This window comes from Cololabis saira, chromosome 13 (assembly GCF_033807715.1).
Source record: "Cololabis saira isolate AMF1-May2022 chromosome 13, fColSai1.1, whole genome shotgun sequence".
Taxonomy (NCBI): Eukaryota; Metazoa; Chordata; class Actinopteri; order Beloniformes; family Belonidae; genus Cololabis; species Cololabis saira.
In genome coordinates this window covers 28874392-28893174 of record NC_084599.1, presented here as the reverse complement: position 1 = coordinate 28893174, position 18783 = coordinate 28874392, and the positions used below count along the sequence as shown (strand labels likewise).

At 36.9% G+C, this 18783-nt stretch overlaps 2 protein-coding genes across 5 annotated transcripts in view; both read right to left on the bottom strand.

Moving 5' to 3' along the window:
- The window catches only part of abca7 (ATP-binding cassette, sub-family A (ABC1), member 7), a 41940-nt gene extending 40249 nt beyond the window's left edge, over positions 1-1691 (bottom strand). For all 3 annotated transcript variants that reach the window (XR_009783957.1, XM_061738550.1, XM_061738551.1), the window contains exons 1-3: positions 1435-1691; positions 547-706; positions 144-242 (exon numbers count right to left, since the gene is read on the bottom strand). Coding sequence is in view for 2 of the 3 variants with exons in the window: in XM_061738550.1 (XP_061594534.1) it covers positions 144-209 (66 nt within the window). In the remaining variant the exon portion in view is untranslated. The remainder of the gene's footprint in view (positions 1-143; positions 243-546; positions 707-1434) is intronic.
- A 1238-nt stretch (positions 1692-2929) lies between these two features.
- Positions 2930-18705, bottom strand: si:ch73-40i7.5 (amyloid-beta A4 precursor protein-binding family A member 3). 2 transcript variants are annotated; one of them, XM_061738547.1, is made up of 12 exons: positions 18407-18705; positions 15159-15370; positions 14313-14948; positions 13345-13375; positions 13103-13248; positions 12610-12696; positions 10926-11120; positions 9480-9659; positions 8395-8607; positions 4320-4439; positions 3802-3942; positions 2930-3649 (listed from the first exon to the last, which is right to left on the bottom strand). In XM_061738547.1, the coding sequence occupies exons 2-12, from the start codon at positions 15288-15290 to the stop codon at positions 3578-3580; spliced, it is 1953 nt and encodes a 650-aa protein (XP_061594531.1). In that variant the 5' UTR covers positions 15291-15370; positions 18407-18705; the 3' UTR covers positions 2930-3577. The 2 variants fall into 2 exon arrangements, with proteins under 2 accessions (XP_061594531.1, XP_061594530.1); XM_061738546.1 differs by having other exon boundaries at positions 14313-15370.
- Between the last annotated feature and the right edge of the window lie 78 nt (positions 18706-18783).

The following is an 18783-nucleotide window of genomic DNA, read 5'->3' as shown; positions in this document are numbered from 1 at the left end:
ATTTGCATAGTACGGGTTATTATAGACTATGGCAAGGTTATAAACACGACCGTTGTATAGGTTCTTAAAAAGAAAAGAAAAAAAAAAGTTAATTTACTCTCCAAACGGTGTATTGATGATTTTTTTTTTTTTTGGGGGGGTACCTTGTTTCTTCTGCGGTATGTGACATTCTTCCAAAGCAGGAGGTAGAGCTGCTTAAAAAAACCCATTACTTCCAGGAACTACCTGACCATGACGTAATCCTGGAGAAATGAGAAGCGACTGGTCAGCGAAATTCAAGTTTGGCATTTTAGTTCCCAGTAGTTGAAAACTTTTGGCTGTTGAATCCCCACTTGAAAAGTAGCTGACAGTATTTATTGTTTTTTGTTGTTGTTTTTTTTTAAATAATCCTATCAAATTTGCTGTTTTATTTAACTTCAAGAAATAAGTTAACAGGTATGTTTCAATTCTTATAAAAGCCAAAGTAAAGGAGGATTTTTCCCCCAGTGTTGATTGCTCACAACAAATGTATTGTTTACTTTTTATTGATTATTTTCAAGCACTTACCTTTGATAAAAAAATGAAGGAGAAAGTTGAAACCTCCGGAGGCTTTAAATGTGGTTGTGAGTAAAGGCTGACTTTAGTTCCTGCTGTGATCTGCTCCACACAGACAATCCCCTGCTTTATCCTGAAATCCTCCTGATCCACACAGCTTACCTGTTACGCTCTGAAACAGAGACTTTTGCTCAGCCAGTGCCTCCAGTGGTTTCTTTAAAACACATACTGAGGTGAGGACCTCAGGCCAGGTTTCAAGTCAGCTAATTATAGTATGTTACATAGTATCAAACAATATATTGATTATAGTATAATATATAGTTACCTGATTTCCCTTGCAAGTCTATCAGAACATCATTCATTCATTTTAATTTCATATCAGATGTCAGAGTAGAGGAATGATTCATTTTTTAAAGACCAGTACATCTAATTAACTTGTGACTATATATATATATATATATATATATATATATATATATATATATATATATATATATTTATATAGATATCATTTTTTATATCATTTAAAAAAAAAACTACTTTAGGTTAGTTTTAAAAGAAAGTAAACACACATTGTCTCATGACCACCAAACACCACAGTAAATAGCACATAACACATAACTAAACACTCAAATAAATTTAATTAGAGTACGTTGCAAACTTTGCATAAGAAAATTGACTTTTCACTGATGATATTGCAGCATACCAAGCCGTTTTTGAAAGAATTACATCAGTAACAGTACATTAAAAAAAATAAACACACACACACTAATTATATATACATTCAACTGTAATGTTAGCTTCCTTTTAGCATCTTATAGTGATGTTGTTATTGGGTGTATGGACTCCTATCGAAAATACAGGTCAGCTACAGAGAGTAAAAATGTAGTTAATAATTACCTTTCGCTAATGAAGTGCAATAAAAACTCCTCTGGCCGCCTCTCACGCATCAGCTGCGGCTGGGTGCTTGACATTGACTTCCCAATGTTTGTAACAGCAGGTGGAGGCGTTAAGTCCCGCCCCCAGAGCGCGCTGATTGGTCAGTGGACATTCCAGGGGGCTGGCTGTCAGATGCCGGTCAGCAATCTCATTGGTTGAAATGTATACTTTCGTAACTGCAGAAACATTGATTGGCCAGTTACTGTCCAGGAACTGCTTGCTCACTGTTGTTACATAAAACACAACGTCTGAGATTAATACGTTTTAAATCAATATATTAAATAATAAAATAAATATAAGTACATGGTTGTCCTCAAGCGAAATAGAATTGAGTACATTTCAATCTTAAGTCTGAAAAAGACAGCCCATATACAAATATATAACCGTTTCCAAAATATTCAATTCAGTTTATAATTCATAAATTATAAATTCATAATTTAAATGAATAACCTCACCAAAACTAATACTAAAAATATAAACGTCTCTGTCAAATAAGGCAGTTTAATTGTGCATATCTGCTTCATATCAGGCAGTCAGTGAACATTGCATGAATAAACCAGAGCCCTCTCTGAAACTTGCGTGAAACATTTGTTGATTTGAACGAGAACATGAGGGACAGGAAGAACATAACAATACAACACAATGATATTTTGCTCTGGTTCAAACAAATCACGGATTTAAACTTATTTGCTTCAGGCACATTGGAAGCACAGACAAAGCTCTAAAAATGATCAGATGTACTTGAGGCTCGAGGCTAGTAATTTGATGTGGTTCATGACAAATTATATATATATATATATATATATATATATATATATATATATACATATACATACAAACTAAATATTGACATTTCCTGTAATTTTGCTGACCAATCTGTGGTTTTATTATGTATACATGTTAACTTGAGGTTGACTGATTTGTTTTTTTTTTTTTGTGGCTGGCGCGGATTTCTAGCCAATAAGCAGCCAGCCGGTTGAATATTTAATCCGTATACCATTATCACTTTATTGCCTGTTTGCAATAAATAAAAATAAAAAGACTTAAAAGGCGATCATTTGGTGGGTCATTTAAATTTGGTTAATCAAAAAGGTAAGGGCTGCCTAAGACTTTTTCCAGAAAAACAATATTGAGAAGAATAAATGTTGTATGCATGTGTATGAACATGAACAACTTTACAGTATAAATCTTGTATATGTGTGCATGTATACAAGCAAGGTTAACATCATGCCCATGACAAGTTAATATCCTCATTAAGATTAAAATGTACTCAATTCTTCAAAAAAATATTAAACCTTACAGTTTAATATATTTTTTAAAGAATTGTGGACATTTTAATATTAAATCTGAAAAAGAAAGCCCATATACAAACATATTACCATTTCCAAAATATTGAATTCAATTTATAGCAAACCCTATAAAGAGCAACTTTGCATTTGAAGCTTAAACAACACTGTTAAGAAGTATAACATCCTTTTAATGAATGACCTCACCAAAACAAATACTAAAAATATAAACGTCTCTATCAAAAAAGGCAGTCGTCTTTAATTGTGCATATCTGCTTCATATCAGGCAGTCAGTGAACATTGCATGAGTAAACCAGAGCGCTCTCTGAAACCTTTGTTGACCTGTACGATAACATGAGGGACAGGAAGAACATAACAATACAACACACTGATATTTTGCTCTGGTTCAAACATATCACGCATTCAAACTTATTTGCTTCAGGCACATTGGAAGCACAGACAAAGCTCTAAAAATGATCAGATGTACTTGAGGCCTCGGCTCGAGGCTAGCAATTTGATGAGGTTCATGACAAATTATATATATATATATATATATATATATATATATATATACTACCCAGTAATTAAATATTATAAACATCTAAATATATCTATCATCTGTCCCTGATCCTTTAAATTATGCTTTCAAAGTCAAGTGTAGTTTACATTTTAAAAATATATAACTAGTTTAAGGTATGGTAAAAGTGGTATGAGTTTATAATGCACACTGCAATGCAAATTGCATATTTTCTGAGTTTGACAAACACTTTATTAAGCTTAAAAAATGAGTGTTGATGTCCTTGTGTAGCAGGTAAAGTTCAAAGAAACACTGGCTGCTCTTGTCCCGTTAAGAGTCGATATGTTGAGGCTGGCATTGTCTTCATGTGAATCTGTCCAAAAAGAGAATATTGAATGTTAAACTAACAATGTCTTATATTTGTATTGACAAGTGTAAAAGCTGAGCAGAGTACTCAGGATTTTATTAACGACAAAATTATTGTATCCATCCTTTTGGAAATGTGAGCATTTCCTCAGTTCTCACCTCTCCAACAGCATTGGTCAGGATGTTGATGATCTTGTCATGTGGAGTTGCAACAACACTCTGCCCGTTGATTTCAATGATGCGATGTCCAACACGGATCCCCCCTCTTTCTGCAATACCACCTCGCATGAGACTGCAGATCTGCAAAATGTATGTTTTTCTTTATTTGCCATGGGAGAACGGAATGAATAGAATCAAATTGAATGCCCTTTATTGTCATTATCATGAAACTAAATGTATGAGATTGGAGAGCTTCTCCTTTTCCAGTACAAATAAATAGTGATAACTAATGAGGTGTAAGATACAAAATATACAACATTCTACAAGACAGAACAAAGAGTACAAGACAGTGCAAAACCATGTAAATTGACTTTATATACAAATGAGTGTGCACACCTATGCCATCTGAATCCATTCCTATAGTTATGGTGTTAAATCTAAGTTTTAAGCACTGAAGATGTATTTGATCGGTGCAATAAAGACAGAATAGATTTTATAGTGACTAAAAATACACATACAATGCCGTCCTCCACACTGAAGCCCAGCTGGAACTTGGGGTCTGGTCTCTTTATGATCGCCATGGTGACTGGAGGGCAATGGACGATGCTGAGCTTCACATACTTTTGGCTTTTTAGCTCCTAACAAGAAAAAACAAACAGACCAACACAAAAAGTGTTTTGCAGCAGTTTGACCTCAGGTTCCACTAAGAATGTTTCAGAAATCGAGCTCTTGCATGCCCTCCCCCCTTAGATGGATTTGTCATATTATGAGTGTACATGAATGTGTAGAGACCACGTCAGACTCTGTGCTTTTCAAACTCTAATCTGAACCTCTGACGTGGTTCAAATCTCTTCTATAACCCTGTTAATTGTTTACACATGGCTCCAAGTCTTAACAAAATGTCAACGTATGAGTCGGTGCCCACTTGTGGTGTTTTGAAAAGTCCCCAGACTCTCGTTGTCATGTTTGACTTTCTCCCAGCTCAATCTGTTGTGTGTAAATTGATGGGGCTTAGCCGTGTTTGAACACCAATTTTCACTTGATGCATATTTCTTAGCCGAGCAGAGTAGATTGAGCGCTTCTAGGATGCTTCAAAACCAGGACGAGGTGCTTCTGGTAGGCTCTCTCATTCCAGAACCGAAGACACTTCTGTGTCTAGTGGCAACCAGGGGTTACAAGACCTTTTTCTTCAGATATTGGTTGCTCTTTGCAAAGTTAAATAATATCAGTGTTTGACTGAACATATAATTTTGCCTGTTTCTTCTCTAAACTAATAAATTAAGACATTTATTTTCGCTTTGTCATGTTGCCTTTAAGACCAACCACTAGTGTATAAACATTTGGTTGTGCTTTGTCAAATGTCAACAGTATGCTATCCTAATGTTCTAATATAGACGTGGTAGAACATTAGAAAAACAGAATGACATGCTTGAAAACATTGACCATACATAAAAAGTTAGAAATTATTGTATTATTTTATCTAGCTTATTTTTGTCCCTGTGAACACAACCTATCCCAGATGAACTCAAGTTTCTGCATGCTACTTGTAACAAACAAGTTAATCAGTTTCGCACAAAAACATGAAGTGCTTTAGAGACAAGTAGTAAGATTTTAAACAATGTAGCAGAAAGTAATTTGACAAGTGGAGCCAGATAAGATAAGGGTGGCCTTTTGAGTACATCTTATCCCTCTGATGCTGGTCAGGGCAGAGATGGCAGGCCTTCTTAATTAGTACTTGCTGTCTGTTGTGGGCTGTAGAGGCAGATGATGATCCTTAACCAGGAAGCAAAGACAGACGTGCGATGTACGAGAGGTGGGTGGGAACCCAGCCCCTCCTAAATGTTAATGTGCACAGTAATTTAATCTGGCTGACTGTTCTTCTGTTGTTCAGATAGGCTGGAAGTTATGATTCCACACAGTATCTCAGCCCTGCCTTGCATCAAAATCTTCACATTTTAAAAACATCTATAAAAACGTCTTGTCCAAACTGAGCACAAGAACAGTTATCAAGCTTCCAGAGCAACTGAAACCCTTTCTGTACGATGCAAGAACATAATAAGCCCTGTAACAGGAACAACGTTACGTTCCCTCGAGTAAAATGAAGATTGGTCCTGGCAGAGGAACCCCTTCCTGAGCTTCCTCCAGACACTGTCCATAAGCATGAAATCCATTTGATCAGGTATAAGTACTCTATCATTACTTACAAGACAGTAATTTGAATTCCGTCAGTTGCACACAAATGTTGTTTTAGCTGCACTTATTCTGTGGTCGACTATTTTACTGTGGCTCGATTGTATTCCTCTTTTGTAAATCACTTTGGATAAAAGTATCGGCCGAATGTAATTTGTTCCAACATGTTTGTTGCAGCAATGTTGAGATAATTTCCTGAACAGACCACTTGGTAAAAGATTTCCAAACTGTGAATTGAATTTTTTGTGAACTACTGTCTACCTACGAGCAGTCTTAGGTTTGAATAACATTTTCAGCTTCCTAAAAAGGAACCCAATCTAACAGGATTTAAAGCCCTTAAATTATTTTAGTAACCCTCTTTTACTAAAACATGCTAAAAGCCCAAAAATATTTGAACTTTTTCACAAATTCTCAAAGTTAACCCCTTTAATATCAAGCGACGTCCTGTTTTTTAAAAACGTCTTAATTAAAAGATATAACCAAAATATTTTGTACATATATTTTTAAAATAGTCTACTACGGATATAAAATGAGAAATATGTGCCTGCATTCATCTGTAGATCATAAGAAGAGTCAACGTAAGCCCTGCAACATTTGTTGCCACTACCATAATGAATAATCAGAAGTTTTGGCTGTTTATTCCATTTATATTATGTTGGGTTTTTTTCTACACGGCTTAAAAGTATCAGAGGTTTTGGATCACACAACCAAAAAGTAATATGTGCAACATATCAATCATTCCAACAGTGGCTAGTCAGATAGGCTGTACCAAGCTGAAACAGGCCATTAGCCTGCCAGATTGTTGAATGGTGAAGCAGAGGTGGGGGACCTATCTGGAGGAAGAATAACATGTTGACCTGATAAGTCCAGACCTAACACCCGACGAGGGAAGAGGGAAGGATTCTCACTAAAACTTCTCTAATATAACAAAAATTACGACATCTTAAGTATTTTATACAACATCCATACATCAAATGCCATGTGTATCTTACTGGTCAAGCTTCCTCTTAAAGGGCAGATTGAATCATAATGTGGAAACCTACCATAACTAACAGCAATGAGAAGGTAAGATAGGTAAGGTCCTATAAAAAAAGAGGTGTAACAATAATAATAATGATAATAATAAAGCTGAATTCAAAATATTTAATGGCAGGAACAACAGTGCCATCTAGAGCATTCTTGGAGCAGTGCGTTTTTTTCCCTTCATGAATGATGGTTCACAACAATCCAACTACAGGCGGACAAGCTGCTACACCTGGATTTCCCTCTGTGCTACTGTACCTGGACTGGGGACTTCCTCCGTTACCACCTACAAACGGTGAAGATTGGCCCTCACCGCTTCTCCACTATCACACTCCGCACCAGTGGTGCGTGCTGAGCTCCCTTCTTTATGCCCTGTACAGTAGGGATGGGCGGTATGGACTAAAAAATGTATCATGATCATTTCTGGCATTTATCCCAATAACGATAAAAATTACAATTAAAAAAAATACCAATTCAACTCCACCTTTCTAACTATAAATCTATCACCACATTCAGTCTTTGGAGCTCCCAAAACACTGCTCTAAAAGATACTAAATGCTACTAAACTACACCAATTAAATTGAATTAATAAAAACCAATTAAATAAGTTACACCTGTACTGCAAAACTGGAATGACTCAGATCCGCCATGTTTGTTACACAAACACGTATCAACGGGAATTTATCTTTCTTTCTTTCTTTCTTTCTTTCTGGCCCATTTCTTTCTTTCTTTCTTTCTTTCTTTCTTTCTGGCCCATTTCTTTCTTTCTTGCTTGCTTTCTTTCTGGCCCATTTCTTTCTTTCTTTCTTTCTGGCCCATTTCTTTCTTTCTTGCCCCTTTCTTTTTCTTTCTTTCTTTCTTTCTTTCTTTCTTTCTTTCTTTCTTTCTTTCTTTCTTTCTTTCTTTCTTTCTTTCTTTCTTTCTTTCTTTCTTTCTTTCTTTCTTTCTTTCTTTCCTTCCTTCCTTCCATAAATCAGCTTTACACAAAAACGTCATCAACGAGAATTTATCGTTTTTACTGCGAGATGACAAATTCTTACCGTGGGGAATTTTTTTGACGGTATATCGTGAACGGTAAAATATCGCCCATTCCTACTGTACAGCCGCTACCACTCTCCCGTCCTCTTCTCCCCCACTATCAATAAATTCACCATCTCTGCTTCACCTTTCAACAATCTAACAGGAGGTGTACAGGGATGAGGTTCGGGCACTGTCCAAGTGGTACACAAACATTTACCTGGCCAGTAAAATCGGAAAAACAGAGGGAATTGTAACTTGAAAAAAAGTGGACTGAGACTAATTTTGTGGTACTGCTGTACAATAAAAACAAAGCATTACATTCTTTTCTAGGAGTAATTGGGGTTTTGTTTCTCTTCTTACCCGGATGATGTTCTGACAGGTGGTGATGGGAAGACCCACCAAGCTGGTGCTATTCACAGACATGATGCGGTCCCCGATGCTGAGCTCACCACAGCGCTCAGCCGGACCCCCGTGAAGGAGGTTAGCCACCACCACAGTGGGCAGGATGGAGCCCCAGCCCGACTCCACCACCGCCAGTCCCAAGATCTCTCCAGGAGACTTGGTGATGGCTACCTGAACCAGAGAAACAAAAGAGAGTTGATTAATCATTTATTTCTTACCAAAATAATTAACACTGGAAATGATAATATAGAATCAAATTGGTACTTTATTATACTGTAACATTTTTTCCTCTTTCGGATCCCTCATGCTCATAGCCCTTAGAACAATTGAACTGGTCATCTGTAAACATGTTTCAGACGTCCATTTAAAAGTATCAGCAGAGTGCCCCTTTGAGATGCAAGTACATGGTTGCAGATAATATAATTTGACCACCAGTCCCTGAATCCCATTAAATATGACTAGGAAAAACAATTATAACCCAGGCGACCTAGGAACTCTTTTCTTTTCAACTAATAAATCAATCAGTATATAAGCAGTAGATTTTTTCTATTTTGTTTTTGTTATCATTTCAAGGTATGAAAGGCTTTTAATTTTGTCTTAATTTATTTTCTTTTTTCTTTTAATTCACTACACAGGTTGGTTTAAATTTAGGGCTGATGAACTCAGCAGCTGAACAGCTGGACAAGCGAAGGAGCAGGAGAAGTTTGAAAAGCTCATTTAGATATTTTACACCTGATTTGGAGTAAAACTGGATCACCACTGGAATTTGCTGTAGCAACTATTAATCCAAAGTAACAAAGGCAGCTACAAAAGTGAAAAAATTAAACTAATGACTCTTTAAAGTTACATGTGAAGACAAATGTCTGTTTTTTATTTTGTTTTGTTTAATTTAAAAGGCTACATTTTGGTTACCTTTACATTAAATACTAAAGTTATACAAACTGGAAAAATACAAGCCACTTTTGGACTAGATTTTCAATGAAGGATTTTATAAAATGTTAGAAATGTTTTGTAGGACATGTGACCACAGTCTTCCCGGTTACCTCTCTGAGGTTCTGAGTGTCAGAGAAGTGAGCCAGATCTCCGTTGTAAAGCTCCTGACTTTCCAGGTAGTCGCTGTACTCGCCCGGCCTCAGATCGCTGGCTTTAATGCCATTCGTCTGGAGGAACTGCTGGTAAGCCACTCCAAATGCCTGCCCAATAGCCTGGGCGATGGTCTGAGCCTGAAGAGGGAGACAAGAAAAAAGAATGAAGCAAACTTGGCATTCACATCTGCTGAGAAACATTTTATTTTAATAGTGAGGAAATCTATTGAATAAATGTTCATTTTAACCTCGATTTACATACAAATCACTTCAAGCATCTCCATTGATCTGCATACATCCAAACAGTATAGACCGGAGGTGTCAGACTGTTTCAGCCTAACAGTTAGTTTGATAGGTCCAATTGTAAAGCAACTGCAAGATTACATGAATGTATCTACTTAAGTAGATACATTCATGTAACTACTATTGTAGTGGTGGGGGAAACTTTTGGAAAGACAAATAGCCCTCAACTAAAAATAAACGAATGAAAAGAAAAACTGGCCTGTCTCCATTCAGTAGAAAACTGTTTTTGCTTCCCTTCTATATTTAAATTACTTGCCCTCTTCATAAGTTTTCTTTTCTTTAACCATTTATTTTCAAAATGCATCACTAACAACAAAATAAGTTGTAGGAAATAGCTCAATTTAGGATTGCTGCTATCCAGTGGGCAGATCAAGGTGCAGGAAATGGTATGATGTATTGTGGGACATCTCATCATGCTCCATGTAGGTCCCCACAACAGTATAAAACTCTATAGTAAGAATATTATTAATCATACATCTTCTCGCTGGCCAGATACAATAAGCTGCCAAGCTGGATTTGACGTGCAGGACTTGAGTTTGGCATGCCTGGTAAAGAGAAAATAAATTCGTCCCAATCTGAAACTGAAGTACCAGAAATAGAAGTCTACAAAGGTTCTGTCCTATAAAAGATTTGTCATTAATAAAACTTCTCTTAATAATAAGACTCAGCTGGGAAATAACCCTAGCCCAAGCAGTGACTTTATGGCCCTCAGCATCATACACTTAATTAGTTACTAAAAGAAACCCTTCATTCTCCTTTGGCGTTGCCAACTGTGCAAAAACTGGGACAACAGCCAGACTGTTTCGTATTCAGGAGAACTCGCTGGGTTGTTGGAAGAAATTAAAAAAAACAAAACAGGACAGACTGAAGCTGAAACTGTTGTTGGGCCGAAAGCAGCACACTTGAGATGAAGTGGAATATTGTGCAAAACAGGAGACACCATCAATACATTTAGAAAACCTAGTGGCAACTAAGTCAGCAACAGACTAATACCAAACCACAGAAGTTGTTAGTCCAGGAATTCTAACGTAAGACCGAAGAAGGATCACATGACAAGATCTTCAGAATGTAAAGATGACAAAACTCAACTGACGGACTCACATCCTCCGAAGAGAAGAGATGGCAGATCATTAAGCACTTCTTTTGAGGGGCTGAGGATGATGATGATGATGAGGAGGCTTTCGAGGTTGTGTCACTATCCTGACCTTTTTGTTTCCTTCTTGCCATCAGAACCACAATGTTACCAATGTCTGCTATGTAGGAAATCATCTGCAGAGCGTGATCCATCATGGCTTCCTGAACAGAAAAAGGACATGGAATTAAAGTGCATTCACACTGGAATATCTATATTCTATACCATGATCAAAGAGGATTGACCCTTAAAGTCTGGTTTGCTTGGCTAGTGTGGCTGCTCTCTTGTGGTCTCTTACCTGGTCTCTGACATGGAAGAGGTGCGCTTGAATATGAAACAGATGCACACGAAAGTAGTTGAGCGCATGTATGCAATGTTTGCATGAGATGTTCCCCGTGACAGTCATTTAACAACATGCAGGCAAAATCCAGATCATTAAAAAGAATGGGAGGGCGGTGTATCAGACCAAAACAACGCAAAATAATCTGTAATAATGCTCAACCACAACTGAGACCAGAGTAATACGGTGCATCCCAGCTGGGGGAATCGTACCTTGGCTCAGCAGAAATTAAAAATGTTACCGTGTGGAGGAAGATGTTCTTTATCACTGCAACTTTACTGCAGAGTCCTCATATTCATTTTTATGCAGTTCTTATTGCTGAAAAATTAAGCTTGTAGATGAACATTTTAAATGTAAAACAGTCTAAAATAATGAGTAAATTATGTTTTACTAGGCAGATCTAACAGGTAGGGGCATAACCAGGAAAATAAACATTGATGCAAACATTAATAGCAGCAGCAATCTAATCAATAAATCACATTTTGGTTGATAAAAGGACAGGAATACTACTTAAATGGAAATGCATTGACACATAACAATTGGCAACTTATTGCACTCAACTCTAAGACAATTACCATTTACAACTAGTGTTATTTTACAACCCATTTCTAAGATGCACTACATTTAATTAATCTGACAACAATGTAAAAGATTAGCTACATGGGAAAGAGCATGCTGGTCATTTTTCACAAATAACAATAACTGTCTGACTCGGTTGGATGTAGTAATGTTTAATTATCGCCTTTAGCAATACACAAGTCTGTCCTACATGTTTAGTTATGTCATTAAAGTGTGAAAGAAAACATAATGAGTATTGCCCTAAAAATGACCCACGTCTGGAGCACCGAAAGCTGTAGCTTTAACAGAGTGAGGAAACCATTAACAACCCTTTTTCCCAAAGCAGTTGCATTAATAACCTAGTTACGCCGCTGTACCTCTTTGATAATTCTTGCAGACCCAACAGTGGCGCCTCAGTTTGTCTAAAAACAACAAATTGGCATTGCAAAATCTGCATAGCTCCCACAGTGTCACAAAAACAATAATTGGCACTGTAGAGGCTCCAACTTAACCCAGATACCAATTTGGCTCTGTGGCTGCCTCCATTTCCAACTCAAATTCTTCAGGTTCTTAGCTCAAATGCAAACAATTCAAATAAGGTACAAAAAGCTGTATCAGCCCAGCCTCGAATGGACAATGTGAAAACAGTTTTAAATATTCAAAGACAGCTGCCTATGTCTGAAACTGTCACAAGTAGTATAAAATATGGCAAAAGTAAGAAGAAATGAACCTAAATGCATGTGAACGAAGAGTACCTGTGTGTCAGCAGTGAGCACTTTGATCCGCTGAGTGGAGATGAACAGATCCACTTCTGTCATCGGCTGAGACTCTCCTTCAGGAGCCTGCAAGAAACACAACAGTTACATCTGTACGACAATGATGGGCTGAGTATCATTTGAAGCCCTGAAGCCCTGAAGCCCCAGGTTTTTTTGTTGCTTTTTTTTTTTTAACAGTACTGATGAATACATAAAATGTCTGTTTTGAATCTGACGGTGACGTCACAACTTGCTAATGTCATCATGAGAGACGAATATGAACTTCCAACTTGCTTATATTGAAAAAAACAAAACAATATCCAGTGCATTTACATCACCTTGACATAAAAGCAGTGCAGCAAATGCTCCAATCTATTTCAATTCTCTCATCGTAAAGACTGTTACATACAGTGATTTGCTTTTGTTTCAAGTAATTATGAACCAACATCTCAAATGAGTCAACGGTTTTGGTCCATCTCTCTTTGAAATGTACCTTAATTCTGTCCACAGCCTCCTGAGCCTGGGTCATGCGAGCATTTGTTGAAGGATTTCTCTCCGATTTGATCTGAGTGGAGCCTAGATATTTAGCACCAAATATAACTCCATCCAAAAGGTCTTCAGGGTCACAAGGCCCTGGCACTAAAAAAAAAAGCAACACACAACACATTACATAAAGATCATAACTACTCAAAAAGATACAGAGCATTTTCTGTAAAGCAAATTGAAAAGACTCACCATCTTTATAAGAAGGACGATCTTCAGTGCTCTAAAATGACACAATAAAATACAAAACAATGAATAAAACTCTGCCACATGAGTTTTATAAAAACTATGCTGATTAGTTGGCTCAGTAGTGAAAAAAAATTCTGATTAGTCAAGGTTGAAGGACGAAAGGAAACTATGCTAATTTACTTGCTGTAGTTTCACAAATACAATATTAAGGCCATCGTACCTCTCATTAACTGAATTATTTTAGGCCCTGGACATCAAATATGAGATGAGTCAATAAGTCATGACAAAAGTAAATACCATTTTAGTAGGGCTGGGCGATATGGCCCAAAAGTCATATCTTGATATTTTCTAGCTAAATGGCAATACTCGATATATATCGATATTTTTTCTGTGCCATAATTGGGGTTTCCCCCAAAGCATTATAGCATAGCATCTCTGTTAGCTTCATTTTTTTCTGAGGCAAACCCTTAAAAAAACAGTTTTAATACAAAGCCTCGTGCCAAATGTCACACAGGTACATTTATTAACAGAGATCTGCACAATATCAAAATGTATAAAACAAATGAAATAAAAATAAACTGCCTGCATATATAGAATAAAAATGCTTCTTGAATAAAATAAAACAAATATTCCTTTCCTGAATAACAATTAAATTAAAATACACTGTGCAATTAATACAATGTACACAGTAACAGGCAGACTTTTCCACTGAGGTTGACAGTTGTGCAAATAACAAAACATTTGTGCAAATCTCAAATAAAACATTCAAGTCAATATGTCACAAAATAAGCTATATCAAAATCATAAAAAAAAAATAAAATAAAAAAATAAAAATTTAAATAATCGATATAAACGATATTGTCTCGTACCATATCGCGTTTGAAAATATATCGATATATATTAAAATCTCGATATATCGCCCAGCCCTACATTTTAGTAGTAATAGTCATAGTCATAGTAATAGCACCCACCTGTTTTCCTTCTGCAGCGGTCTCTTCTGCAGGCTCTTCCTCACGCTTCAGCCATACTGGCTCAGGGTAGTCATAATCCGGCAAACATGGGAGGGAGTTGGACTGTGGATTGTTTCCATTTCCATAAAGCCCCCAGTATTTCCGAACATCCTTCTGGCTGTAAGACACTGACACTACAGCATCCACCTCCCCTCTGAGAGGCAGACCGGTGGAACGGGGTGTAGTGCTTATCTCTGTGCACTGCAATAGTCCAAGCAGGTCACTGTGGTGGCTTTCAGAGAACAGCAGTCCAGTGGTTTCGCTGCTGTCGTCTGTTAACACGGAGGCACCAGGAACTGCCTGCTCAGGCAGGCTGGACTTGTGATTGTAAGTGGAAGGATGGGAATCGTTGTCCTTTAACTGGAGCTGGCTGAGCAGGGTGTGGATGTGGCTGTGGTCTTCATCATCTGATCTCCTGTTAACAACCTCACCTTCCTCTTCATTAACACGTCTCTCGATGTCTCCAAATGTCACCTCTTCTTGATCTTCCTCTACACCCTCAGCACTCACCTCCACCTCTTTCTCAGCTGCTTCGTCTTCTCCTTGCAATTTCACTTCTGTATCCTGGACTAGCTCTGCTACATTTCCGAGAGGAACCTGTGGATTTGTGTCAAGTGAAGTTAAAATATCTCTCTCATCTGAAGGCAGCAATACTGACTCTCTCAGACATGGTGTTTCCAGACTGTCAGCAGAGGGAAGCAGGCTGGGGTCGACCAGATCGTCTGCTGAACCTGCTTCGCTGGAAGAGTCTGACCGCCAGTCTAAGGGAGGAGGCTCAAACAGGTTGTAAGAATCAAGATCCTCTACCTCTGATTTTGGCACAGCTGCCACAGTCAGACGTTCTTCTCCTCCTGAAGCTCCATTTACTGGGATCAAATCAGACTCCGGGTCTGCAGGTCCAGAGGCTGACTGATCAACGTGGTCGCAGTCCGAGTCCATTTTATAAAAAAGCCTATCAGAGGACAACCTCCCGTAGAGGTCACGGTGCAGCAGAATTATCTGGGATGATTCCTGGATTCCTGTAAGTGTAAGCAGTAAAAGACCACTAGCATTAAAGTGTGAATATGTCGCAGACAAGGCACTCACTCATGTTCTCATTGCTCCTGACCATCAAGACAGAAAAAATAGACGTGTGTACAGCAGTGGCGGCTGGTCAGTAGAGGGCGCTAGGGCGCCGCCTCCATCAAATCAAGAGAAGAAGAATAAAATAAAAATAAGATAAAAAACATGCTGTAAGATGCATATAATTATATATAAAAAAAAAAAAGGTGTTATTTCAGTCTGTGGGTGACTGTCAATAGTAATGCAATGTTGTTTAAATATTTATTTGGTCACAAAATCTTTTTTATTTCATTTTATTTACTTGCGGTAGTAAGCGGGTAAGCAGGTCAAACAGAATCCGGTGTAAACATTTGATAAGCACGTGACCTGAGGATCTCTTTTAATTGGTTTGAATTAGATTCGTAAAAGGTACGCACTGCAGTCTTGTCAATAATGTGATTGGACAATTCATTATTTTTTAGAAAATCAAACTGAACTACACAAACCAGCTTTTTACATTTGTTTTAAATAGGTTAAACAACACTTGCGTTTGAAGTAATATTTGTTGATTTTGTATATTATCAAATATCTGAAAGAAAGAAATGTTATCTTTTCAAATAATATAAATTCCAGACAGAACAATGGAAATGTTAATGTTTTTCTTCTCTTTAATGTGTAAAATAAGCTGAACCCAAACTCTTTTCCCACTGCAGCATAACTGAACTGCTTCACTAAAACTTATGACCATTAAGCCATAGTTAGATGGTTACATTTTTCAAAATTAAAAGGACCAAAATATTATTTTCTACCTTTCCTTTTTCCCCATTATACCAAGCTTGTACCTAAGCGTGACTTCTGTGTACCGTTACACCCCTATGTATGCCAAGGTAAATTGTGCCCCCCCCCCAAAACATTTTTAGCACCAGCCGCCACTGGTGTACAGTATGTAGGCGTATGTACAATATAAACCAAATATTACACATCATTTCACACCTTAATGTGCATTTAACAGCATAAAAATAAATGTGCAGTCCTTGAGATGTACATTTCTGAGATATGCATTTCTGCAGATCTATTATGAATTAAACTTTTAAGAATATACCTTTCAGTGGGACTACTTCAGTATGAGCCTCCTTATAATAGCAGATCTATAAGCAATAGGAAAAACTTGACCTCAGGGGAACAGCAATGTTTAAGACAACAGCAGTAAGAACAAACACAAAGCGCAGATGTATATCCGATTTAGGGGTAAAACTGTGGAACTCATTAGACAACGACCTTAAATTAGCAAACTCAATAAAAGCATATAAGTTATTATTCAAAGCAAAGGTAATGGACACATATACAGGACTGTCTCAGAAAATTAGAATATTGTGATGAAGTCCTTTATTTTCTGTAATGCAATTAAAAAAACAAAAATGTCATACATTCTGGATTCATTGCAAATCAACTGAAATATTGCAAGCCTTTTATTATTTTAATGTTGCTGATTATGGCTTACAGTTTAAGATTCCTAGAATATTCTAATTTTTTTAGATAGGATATTTGAGTTTTCTTAAGCTGTAAGCCATGATCATCAATATTAAAATAATAAAAGGCTTGCAATATTTCAGTTGATTTGTAATGAATCCAGAATGTATGACATTTTTGCATTACAGAAAATAAAGGACTTTATCACAATATTCTAATTTTCTGAGACAGTTCTGTATAGAAGCACAATAAGCAAACAAAGAAGAATGTACACATGCATGAGATGAAATCTTTTCACTTTCTGTTTTCAGAGCTATCATTATTATTACTATTATTACAGTTATTACAGCTATTATTATTATTATTATTTTGTGTAACCTCATGATACTTCATTTGTTCTTTTTGTATATTCTATTCTGTTAAAAAGTGGGCAAAATAAGCTTTATGCTTCAAGCCCAGACCTTTTCGGTCAAAATAATCACAATGTAGACCAGGGAAAAACCTGTGGATGTTTGTTATCTTGTTTGTTGATTTTTATGCTTGTGATTGACCGAAATAAAGATTAACTAACTAACTTGAAACACAATAAATGCTAATGACAGACGGAGCATCAGATTCTCTCTACAAAGCACAACAGGGATCGCAGCAGGCAATAACAGGTGCAAAACCTCACAGAAAATATAATAAAATTAAAGTTTAAAAGGGGGATTCACCTCAACCGCGGTTGAATTGGTTTGATATTGGATATTGGATATTATGATATTATGAATTCAACACCCATAAAACTTGTGATACATACCACTGATTTCATCTAGACTATATATCACAAAACAGTAATTATTAAAAAAAAAAAATCATATATATGGGCATATATATGGGCTGATTTGAAAATCATATATATGGGCTGATTTAATGTGGTTTAATGAATTCAACACCCATAAAACTTGTGATACATACCACTGATTTTGGTCATATTGCTTGTGATGTGTTCATGGTCATCTAGACTATATATCACAAGAGAGTAATTATTATAAAATCATATTATGGGCTGATTTAATGAGGTTTAATGAATTCAACACCCATAAAACAATCGGTGTTATGTATCACAAGTTTTATGGGTGTTGAATTCATTAAACCTCATTAAATCAGCCCATATATATGATTTTTTAATAATAACTGTTTTGTGATATATAGATTAGATGACCATGAACACATCACAAGTGGTTTGACCAAAATCAGTGGTATGTATCACAAGTTTTATGGGTGTTGAATGTCGAATATCCAATATCCAATATCCAATATCCAATATCAAACCAATTCAACCGCGGTAGGCAATAACAGGTGCAAACCTCACAGAAAATATAATAAAATTAAAGTTTAAAAGGGGGATTCACCTCAACCAGGGGGAAGCTTGGCAGTTTGGGCTGGAGCTAACTGGTTAGCTCGGCTAGAATAACTCCAGCTGAACTGGCTGTACTTAAAGTTATGGAAACATTAGTGTTTCAAAACCAGCATGGTTTAAAGGCTAAAAGATAAGTTTTCACCTGATGTTTCGAGTCTTCTCCGGTCTCTTTGTGTCCACACACACACGGCTGCCACGACTGACGGGTTGACGTGGTTTGGAGTTTGCACCTTCTCATGAACGTGGTTTTTTGAATCGTCATACTAATACGGGATTAAATGTAACATGTGTACATAAAACACTTGTATGAAAGACCATCGAGACTGTAATTAGTCAAACTGACTCTCATTGTTGCAGTTGTTGCCGACTAGCAGCTTTTATTTACTGGCTCGTTGCTTGTGCTGAGTTCACGTCCTCACGGAGCTTCCGTAATCGTGGTCGGTGTTCCTGTTTACTTTTTTCTGCACTGTGCATAACTACAAACGCGTAAACATACAACATCCATAACGACAACATACT

What these genes read in the sequence shown, in the direction of transcription:
- si:ch73-40i7.5 (XM_061738546.1), bottom strand. Translation starts at nt 15,290, where the DNA reads ATGGACTCGGACTGCGACCACGTTGATCAGTCAGCCTCTGGACCTGCA. An exon ending in TCGTCCTTCTTATAAAGATG is followed by an intron (nt 13,249 to 13,344) that starts GTGAGTCTTTTC and finishes TTTTTTTTTTAG; the next exon opens with TGCCAGGGCCTTGTGACCCT. An exon ending in ACACTCAGAACCTCAGAGAG is followed by an intron (nt 8,608 to 9,479) that starts GTAACCGGGAAG and finishes TCTCTGGTTCAG; the next exon opens with GTAGCCATCACCAAGTCTCC.